Below are 10,624 nucleotides of genomic sequence, written 5' to 3'. Positions count from 1 at the left end.
ATGCCATGTAAAATGTTTAATTGTATATAACTGCCCTAATGTTTCTGGACCCCAGGAAGAGTAGGAAGAGTAGTAATGGGGATCCTTAATAAATACAAATACAAAATAACCTATAGGCCTTGTGTTTTTATTGAGTATTTTACTTTATTTTAATGTAAGTGTACACACGTTACATAGCCTACATGCCAATCGCCAAATGCAGAGGGGAAAAGGAGAATGCTTAATTAGTTCATATTAAGGTGGTATGAGAGGTTCTAGATCTACAGTCAGTGTCCGGATTTCAGTTTCTATTTAACCCATCCAAACAGTAGGCTACAGTTCCCTTGACTTGTCATAGACCTATTTGAAGTCCCTGTCTTGTGACTGTTGAATTTATATAGTGCCTCACAATCGATGCACATAACATAACTGCTATCATCCTCTTTTACCATTTCACCAAATCCTCCACCCACCTGCCCTTCATCCACACAATATTTAATATCCCTAAACCCACCTGCCCTCCACCCACCTGCCCTTCATCCACACAATATTTAATATCCCTAAACCCACCTGCAGGGACAGCGTGTTATGAGTCAACCCGGACATCGCTATTCTGTTGAGAGTCTTTTGTATTCTGCAGTACTAATAAGAAACAGAGTAAAGGAGTGACATATAAAGCTCTCATAACACAAGTGTACTTTGTAGCCTTGCTAGATTTGTGTGCTGGTCAGAGGCAGGGAGATGAAGATGGAGAGGGAGAGGAAGATGGAGAGTAATGCCTTTTATGCATTCAGGAATACTTAAAAGTTGGAGACTCTTACTTAAAGTAGAGAATATCAAAGCAATGACACTCAAGCCCCAAACCACATGAAAAGCTGATGAGGCGTGACTGTAATTGTGGTATCATTAGAGAAACCCTGGGAATGCGAGAGACAGATGATTAACATTACCATCAACACGGACGTGAGACATTTGCTGTTGTCTAATTACATGCACATATTCACCCCAATGGGATCATTCGGTACATTAAGAACTTCTACAAGAGCAGAGATGAGTGAGTAGGTAGGTGAGAGCCATGACAGAATGTTAAATAATTTATTACTGAAGCAACCAACGTCTACAACTGGGAAGGATGTGAGTGTGACATCACCACCCTAACATTAGTAGATTGACTTGCTCTACCCAGCAAACCATAAACTTGAACTTACTCCATTGACGTCACTGTATGACTAAGTTAAAATTCGACTTGAGGAAGTTAGTATTCGGTTAGATTGGATGACACAGTATGTCATAAGGTTTTGTAATCAACTGCAAAAAATAAAGTTGACTGTTTAGCTTTCAGTTAACAGAAAAACAGGACACTGGGCTTAAGAACTCCTCTGCTGAGGCACCAGTTGCAGAACCCCTGAAGACCTCTAAAGTCTGAAGTGTCTTAAATAAGTTAGCTGCCTTGTGCCTTCTTCAGCCTGCTTCTTAGAGTGACTGAGCTGAAGAGCCTTGTGCTTGGTAAAACACACGCACACACAAACACCAGCCTAGTGTCTCTCAGAGAGACTGAGCCGAGAAGCCCTGTGCCTGCTTGGTGACACACATAGCCCTTGATGGAGAAAGACCCTGAAGCAACATGCCACAGAGAATAAATACTTAAAAGCACCGTCCTCATCCTCCCCTCCGAAGCATCAGAGATTTATGAAACGCCAGCAGAAGCATTGACAGCCAGGAACTTTCATAAGGTTGCTCTCCTCGTCTCCTGGCTAATGCTTTCAGTGTCACAGAATTGTTGTGCGTCTGCCCCGTCATCCTGATTCATGTTTTATGGAACAGGTTGGCTATTCAAACGTATTCAGATTTCACCTGGGATGTGTTCTGCCAAGAGGCACAGTCACAACGCTGTGATGTGAAAGCTTTGCCGCTCTTGTTTGCTGATTGCGTTTATATCAGTTTGTTACTTTGTTCTTGATCATCATAGCCTCTGTCTAGTTTTCTTTCCATCAATCGATCAAATAAGTGTATTTTATGAAGCTCTTTTATTATCAACAAAGTGCTTAACAGATATACTAAATACCCACTCTGCACAAACTGGTTGAATCAACATTGTTTCCAAGTAATTTCAACCACAAAAAATGTATGTGATTACGTTGATTGAACACGGAAAACAGATTGGATTTGCAAAGGTCAACAACATAAAGGACTTTTGGGAATGTATGTATTTTTTTCACCCAACTTTTAACCTAAATCCAATAACATGTTTCAAATATTTGTTGATTTCATGTTGAATTCACATTAGTTATAAAAATAAAGAGAGTTGCACACTCTCTATGTAAACTCCCAGGAATTTATTGGGTAAATCACCAATGTTTCGCCATCACTGGCCCTGTATATATATATATATATATATATATATATATATATATATATATATATAGAACGAGAAAGAGAGAGAGAGAGAGAGAGAGAGAGAGAGAGAGAGAGAGAGAGAGAGAGAGAGAGAGAGAGAGAGAGAGAGAGAGAGAGAGAGAGTATGCGACTCTTTATTTTTATAGCTTATTGTTTATTTGGCTTTAGTCAGCACCTCTACATAAAATAATTTTCTCTCGTTGTGCGTCAGCTCATGTTTTTTATTCAAATTCACATAGGTTGACAACTCAATATAAATCAAAACTGGATGTTGAAATGACATCTGTGTCCAGCGGGTATAGAGTACTATGTTCATTAAGGTTAAGTGTTGGCACTCTATTTACTGTAACTGAAACACATCCATATGGAATGGAAGTTGGGCTCGTGCCCATATGGTTATTGTTTGCATTTACCAAGAACGATAAACTGCACTTTTACTCTTTGATTGGCAAAGAACAACATTGCCGGTTGTTTTTGACGCAGTCTTAGCTTAGCTTAGGTACCCGTCTCTTGAGCTAAACCGCTCCCTGTACTCCATGTCATGTGCCTAAGAGTGGCAAATCAATTTATAACATTTTTGACATGCGTTTTTCTGGATTTTTTGTTGTTATATTGTCTCTCACTGTTCAAATAAACCTACCATTAAAATTATAGACTGATCATTTCTTAGTCAGTGGGCAAACGTACAAAATCAGCAGGGGATCAAATACTTTTCCCTCACTGTACCTCAGGAAACTGGACATTAAAATGTAAAACTGTAGGCTACAATACATCGACCATGGAGAATGAGGCGGGATTATCAGGATGGAATCACATTAAGATATTATTTTCTGAATAGCAAACAGATACTGTATATGGTGTATCATGACAAACAAGATTAGATTAGCAAGATTATCAACCAAGTGCCTCTGGATATTCATTTATCAAACAATGAAAAATGTGAGTATGTATATGAGGGAACCAATTCCTCGAAAGACACAAGACACAAGACCAACTCCAACCCCCCTCTTTGGAGGACAACTATAGACACAGGAGTAGCTAGAAATCATCTGAGCAACTCCAATTCCCAGATTTCCCCCCACTTCTCAGAAAGATACAGCCACGCGCTCTAGTCTCCATCCTCCCGCCTCATATCAGCAAGTCAAGGTCAGAGCAGCTCATCTCAGCCAAACAGGGTTGGCACGGAGACCACTGTGTCTGCACCTGCAGCACCAGAGAGCATGTCCTCACAGTGAAAACCAAGAGCTCCTGCTCCCCAGAGTCAGACTGGGTCACAGCCATGATAGCATCAGAGAGAGAACCCTGCCAAGTGTGCTCCACAGAGCCAAATGTCCCTCTCTTTCTCTCTCTCTCCGTCCTGGACTGTTCTCTCTCTCTCCCTCTCTCTCTCCCTGAGTGTGGTTCTCTCTCTCTCTCCGTCCTGGACTGTTCTCTCTCTCTCCCTCTCTCTCTCCCTGAGTGTGGTTCTCTCTCTCTCCGTCCTGGACTGTTCTCTCTCTCTCCTTCTCTCTCTCCCTGAGTGTGGTTCTCTCTCTCTCCGTCCTGGACTGTTCTCTCTCTCTCCCTCTCTCTCTCCCTGAGTGTGGTTCTCTCTAAGTGTTGTTCTTTCACTCGCTCTCGTTGTCTTTCTCTCCCTTTCACTCTTTGATTAATTCGCTTTCACCCCCTACTTCTGTTACTCGCTCAAATCTTCTCACCCTGTCACTTTCACTCTCTACTCTGACTGACTCCCTCGCTAGCTATCATCCTCTCCCCCTGCATTTCAGTGCAAGAACATCTGGCCAAACGGCGCATGGATTATGTCCTGCCACCATCTCCAAGGCAGGAGGCACTGTGTGTCAGTGTGTCAGACAAGACAACATCTGGCCATCAGGAACTGTCACACTACACTCTACCTCTACACACTGACACACTGCACTCTGCCTCTACACACTATACACTGACATACTACACTCTACCTCTACACACTGACTCAATGACACTCTACACTCTGCCTCTACACACTGACACACTACACTCTGTCGCTACACACTACACACTGACACACTGCACTCTGCCTCTACACACTACACTCTGTCGCTACACACTACACACTGACACACTGCACTCTGCCTCTACACACTACACTCTGCCTCTACACACTGACACACTGACACACTACACTCTGCCTCTACACACTACACACAGACAAACTACACTCTGCCTCTACACACTACCTCTACACACTGACACACTGCACTTTGCCTCTACACTCTGGCGCTACACACTACACACTGACACACCGCAGTCTGCATCTACACACTACACCCCTTCACACTACACACTGACACACTACACTCTGCCTCTACACACTGACACACTGCACTCTGCCTCTACACACTGACACACTGCACTCTGCCTCTACACACTACACTCTACCCCTTCACACTACACACTGACACACTACACTCTGCCTCTACACACTATACTCTACCCCTTCAAACTACACACTGACACACTACACTCTGCCTCTACACACAACACTCTGCCTCTACACACTACACTCTGTCTCTACACAATACACTCTGCCTCTACACACTGACACACTACACTCTGTCGCTACACACTACACTCTGCCTCTACACACTACACTCTGCCTCTACACATGGACACACTGCACTCTGCCTCTACTCACTGACACACTGCCTCTACACACTACACTCTGCCTCTACACACTACACTCTGCCTCTACACACTGACACACCACACTCTGCCTCTACACACTACACTCTGCCTCTACACACTACACTCTGCCTCTACACACTACACTCTGCCTCTACACACTACACTCTGCCTCTACACACTACACTCTGCCTCTACACACTGACACACTGCACTCTGCCTCTACTCACTGACACACTGCCTCTACACACTACACTCTGCCTCTACACACTACACTCTGCCTCTACACACTGACACACTACACTCTACCCCTTCACACTACACTGTGCCTCTACACTCTGCCTCTACACACTACACTCTACCCCTTCACACTACACACTGAAACACTACACTCTACCTCTACACACTACACTCTGCCTCTACACACTACACTCTGCCTCTACACACTACACTCTGCCTATACACACTACACTCTGCCTCTACACACTACACTCGCCCCCTTCACACTACACTCTGCCTCTACACACTACACTCTGCCTCTACACACTACACTCTGCCTCTACACACTACACTCTGCCTCTACACACTACACTCTACCCCTACACACTACACACTGAAACACTACACTCTACCTCTACACACTACACTCTGCCTCTACACACTACACTCTGCCTCTACACACTACACTCTGCCTCTACACACTACACTCTGCCTCTACACACTACACTCTGCCTCTACACACTACACTCTGCCTCTACACACTCCACTCTGCTTCTACACACTACACTCTGCCTCTACACACTACACTCTACCCCTTCATACTACACTCTGCCTCTACACACTACACTCTGCCTCTACACACTACACTCTGCCTCTACACACTACACTCTGTCTCTACACACTACACTCTACACCTTCACACTACACACTGAAACACTACACTCTGTCTCTTTGATTTCATTGCCAGCTATTGCACAGCCTGGCCATGACTGCAGCTATTGCAGGCCAGTGCTTGGTAAAGGAAAGGTGATAGAAGATAGAGGTTAAAAGAGAGAAGTCCTTACCTGCCAGAATATACTGTCTATTGTGCTCCCCAGGAAGCCCTCCCTGGTTTCAGAAGACAGGAGCTTGGGTCCCAGGATCGTCATGAACTCATCGAAGTCTACCTGCCCGTCTCCTAGACACAGTATGACATGTCTTATTCACAAAGTGTAATTGCAAATCAGTAAGAAGGACAATAACTATATGTTAATTTGAGTCTGTGTTCTTTCCATTCTATACCTATTCTCTCTCCTGCCTCCTCTTCTTCATTTCCCTGCAGAAGAGGTTGTGTGCTGCCCATGCAGGATAACTCAATCTGCTCCTTCACTCTTCTTCTCCTCCCTCTCCCCTGACAGGTCTGACCTCCTTAAGGCACGCTGGCATTGTCACATTTGATGCCATCGATTGCCCCTCTCTGTGCCCATGAATATGCAGTGGCATCCTGCCTCATCACTGGGGACAGTCAGCCAGAGTAGACAGTGCAGTCAGGGCCCCTGAGCTATCATGATGGATGGATGGATGGATGGATGGATGGACAGATGGATGGATGGATGGACAGATAGACGGACGGATGGATGGATGGATGGACGGATGGATGTGATTTAAACCATAAACACTTCCTAACAAAAGCAGCTGATGACAGGCATCATGTATTACGAACATTACACCACTATAAAAAGCAAATGGAGCAATTGCAATGCTGATATCTCGAACAAAGACCACAAGCTCATAAGCAATCCACCAAGGGCATTCTGCTGAGCTGGATAACAATCTGAGGGATCGTTCTGAAAGTAGGACAGATTATCAGATCAACTCAATGAGTCAATCCATATTTTATAGTGATCAGCTGGACTTTTGCAGCTGCTGCTCAGAGAGAAAGAATCAATGGCCATCCGTGAATGTGTCACGTGTCTCTAATTCACACAGCTGCTAGCTTGGCAAAGACGCAATAAACACCTTCAAATCCCATTTATCTGGCAATGTTCTTGGCTATGGATGCCTCCTTCGTTTGATCACCCTGGTCTTTTGTGTTGTGTCCACAGACATGAAAATGAGATGAGATTGAAGCCAATTTCTTTTCACAGAATGCAAATGTACGTTTTTAAAACATCTCTCACTGTAATAATAGAGACTTAATAGCAACAGCAATCCAGTCCACCCTTCTTATCTTGGCTAGTGAGTTTATCTCCTTCTGAAGGAATGTCTTCACTCAGTCACAGCGAGTGAAATCAACTGACGATTTTAAAGGCATCGCAGATGAGAAATGGTCCTCCAGTTCTCCCCCTCTACCAAACCAACAGGGACCAACAGGGACTCATACATTGGTTGCTGTCACACCTCAGAATGTACAAGCACTATCTATAACAAATATGACAGATAGGTGCTCCTCGCTGTTCTAACCTGCCATAGCAGGAGACGAAAGCAGTATTTCAAACAAACCTTCAATTTGATAGCAGGTATACTTTAACAGGAGGATAAATTGTTTTGCTATTCATTCTTATCTCAAGTGGAGAGGCAATAGGAAGCAGTCCACATCCTTGAGCATTCAGTTATCCCCTTTCTATCATTCTCTGCACCATTCCAACACACTACAGTTTTTTTCCAAAATGCTATAACCACCAATTCCTTATGTGTTTTTTAATCAGAAGTGATTGCTTATGGGTACCGTCATGTGTACCCATGTATGAAAATGAAAATGTGTTTTTTGCAAAACACTAGCTTATTTCCATTGTTTAGCTGGAATGAAATGGTTGTATCCTGTATATTTGACTGTGATATGTGGTTGTTTCACCCAGCTATCTTAAGATGAATGCACTAATACTGTAAGTCACTGAGGAGTAGCTTCCATCTGGCCACTACCATAAAGGCCTGATTGGTGGAGTGCTGCAGAGACGGTTGTCCTTCTGGAAGTTTATCCCATCTCCACAGAGGAAGTCTGGAGTGACCATCGGGTTCTTGGTCACCTCCCTGACCAAGGCCCTTCCCCCCCGATTGCTCAGTTTGGCCAGGCGGCCAGCTCTAGGAGAGTCTTGGTTGTTCCAAACTTCCAAACTTCTTTGATTTAAGAATGATGCAGGCCACTGTGTTCTTGAGGACCTTCAATGCTGCTGAAATGTGTTTTTGACCTCATAGCTTGGATTTAGCTCTGACATGCACTGTCAACTGTGGGACCTTACATAGACAGATGAATTTACCACAGGTGGACTCCAATCAAGTTGTAGAAACATCAAGGATGATAAATGGATACAGGATGCACCTGAGCTCCATTTTGAGTTTTGTAGCAAAGGGTCTGAAAACTTCTATAAATAAGGTATTTCTGTTTTTGTTTTTAATACATTAGCAAAAATGTCTAAAAACCTGTTTTTGCTTTGTCATTATGTGGTATTTTATGTTGATTGCTGAGGATTTTTTTTATTAAATCCATTTTAAAATAAGGCTGTAATGTAACAAAATGTGGATAAAGTCAATGGGTCTGAATACTTTCTGAAGGCACTGTAGATCTCTGTCAGGTAGGGACTGGCTTCAGTACAGAAACCACAGGCACCCTGTGTGACCTACTGTAATCACATGTGTTGTGTGTGTGCGCGCATGGTGCGTGCGCGTTTGTGCGTGAATGTGTTAGCATAAATATGTGCAATACGGTGTATTACGATGAAATGGAGCAAGGGACCACAGCCAACACGTTACACATCTACAGCTTAGAGATAGATATTGCTACAGTGGGACTATAGGATGTGTTAAATGCTCCTCCGGTGTGTGTTTGGATAGTAGGATCCTTCATGCTTATTTAAAGTGTAAAAGTCATGATTTGAATGTAGGGTGCGAAGGAGTGCACATTTCTGTGTGCATATAATGTACTGCATGTACATGAAAATGTGTGTGCATAATGGTGAATGAGTACTCATGTAAATGTATTGATTATGCTTGTGATTATGTAATCATAGGTAGGCCCATGTGTATGAATGTGTAAAAAAGGAAGAACGGGATCTATTTATGTATATGTGTGTGTCTGATAGTGTGTCTATGACCCTGTCCCTGTCTTTGTGTGTGCGTGATCATGGTGTGAAAACAGGAAGGAAGGGATCTGTTTATGTTTAAATATGTGTGTGTGCGAGTAACAGCTCCCATTCCTGTCTCTCACTGGACTCGAACATAGGACCTTCTGTTACACGTGCAACTGCATGTGTCTGTGTACTATAAATTTGTGAAATGTATACTGAATGTGACTCACCATCCATGTCTAGTCTCTGCATGATGATGGCCAGCTCCACCTCACTGGGCATGTATCCCAGAGACCTCATGGCCATGCCCAGCTCCTGCTTGGAGATGAACCCGTTCCCATCCCGGTCCAACACCCTGAATGCCTCCCGGATCTCTGTCAACACAAACACACATAAGGAGAAGGGAGAGGAGAGGGAGCATCCATCATGGTTAGGGATTCTTTTAGCTCTGTGCCTTAGCTCAAGAACAATGCAAATGACATCTGCAATAACCGGGTAGGCAACTTTTATGGTGGTGTCAAATAAGCTTGCCCTGTGTGTATGACAAGCCACTGTACTGTGTCTGTGTTACTCCTTACCTTCAGTTTTTAACATACCCGTTAACGCTGAGCCTAAAAGTCAGCAGGCTCCGCTATGCTTTTATGAATTCATATTTTATTAGTGTGTCTACGGAGACTGGGAGGCAGTAAGCAGGAAGAAAGAGACGGAGAGAGAGAGAACTAGAGAGAGAGACAGAGAGAGAAAGAGAGAGAGGGATAGAGAGAGAGAACTAGAGAGAGAGACAGAGAGAGAAAGAGAGAGAGGGATAGAGAGAGAGAACTAGAGAGAGAGACAGAGAGAGAAAGAGAGAGAGAGGGATAGAGAGAGAGAACTAGAGAGAGAGACAGAGAGAGAATGAGAGAGAGAGAGGGATAGAGAGAGAGAACTAGAGAGAGAGACAGAGAGAGAAAGAGAGAGAGGGATAGAGAGAGAGAACTAGAGAGAGAGACAGAGAGAGAAAGAGAGAGAGGGATAGAGAGAGAGAGGGGGAAGAGAGAAAGGCAGCCATGGGTATTTTTAATTAAAGGTAGAATTTCAGATCTCTAAAGAACACTATGTTTGCATGGTATGCTTCAGCACACTACTGAATACTGGATAATTTGAGGATGGATACTACTGGAATACATGGCTTTAACTCACCAGGACCAGGGTGAGAAAGAGAGGGTCACCCAAGACCCAGTCTAACTCAAACATGAATCAAGTCCAAACGTGTTCCAGATATGGGATGCAATGTCATACACTTTTTGAGAACACGTGCCAACAAGAACATGAATATGACGGGTCCAGTCTTGAAAAGACCATGCGATGAACAAAACATAGTGGTGGTAGAGTTCTTGGCTGAAACCATGAGAAAGAGCAAACTACAGGTTAACTTACACTTATTGTAGTCCAAAGATAACCCAAGCATGAAGTAAAGTTTCATCCTAGAGGTGACCTGCCCATGCTGCCAATATTTAGCCTATCCTTGGTCAATCATCTGTCAATCATCTACTGAGAAGCTGTCA

The 10,624-nt window shown here is 43.7% G+C and overlaps 1 protein-coding gene across 2 annotated transcripts in view; it reads right to left on the bottom strand.

The window, feature by feature from the left end:
• Nucleotides 1–10,624, bottom strand: part of caln1 (calneuron 1) — a 53,414-nt gene that overhangs the window by 24,572 nt on the left and 18,218 nt on the right. For both annotated transcript variants that reach the window (XM_046316332.1, XM_046316331.1), the window contains exons 3-4: nt 9,311–9,454; nt 6,102–6,214 (exon numbers count right to left, since the gene is read on the bottom strand). In XM_046316332.1, coding sequence (XP_046172288.1) covers nt 6,102–6,214; nt 9,311–9,454 — 257 coding nt within the window. The remainder of the gene's footprint in view (nt 1–6,101; nt 6,215–9,310; nt 9,455–10,624) is intronic.

Source organism: Oncorhynchus gorbuscha, linkage group LG19 (genome assembly GCF_021184085.1).
Source record: "Oncorhynchus gorbuscha isolate QuinsamMale2020 ecotype Even-year linkage group LG19, OgorEven_v1.0, whole genome shotgun sequence".
NCBI classification, from domain to species: Eukaryota; Metazoa; Chordata; class Actinopteri; order Salmoniformes; family Salmonidae; genus Oncorhynchus; species Oncorhynchus gorbuscha.
This window is presented reverse-complemented; position numbering and strand designations above follow the sequence as displayed.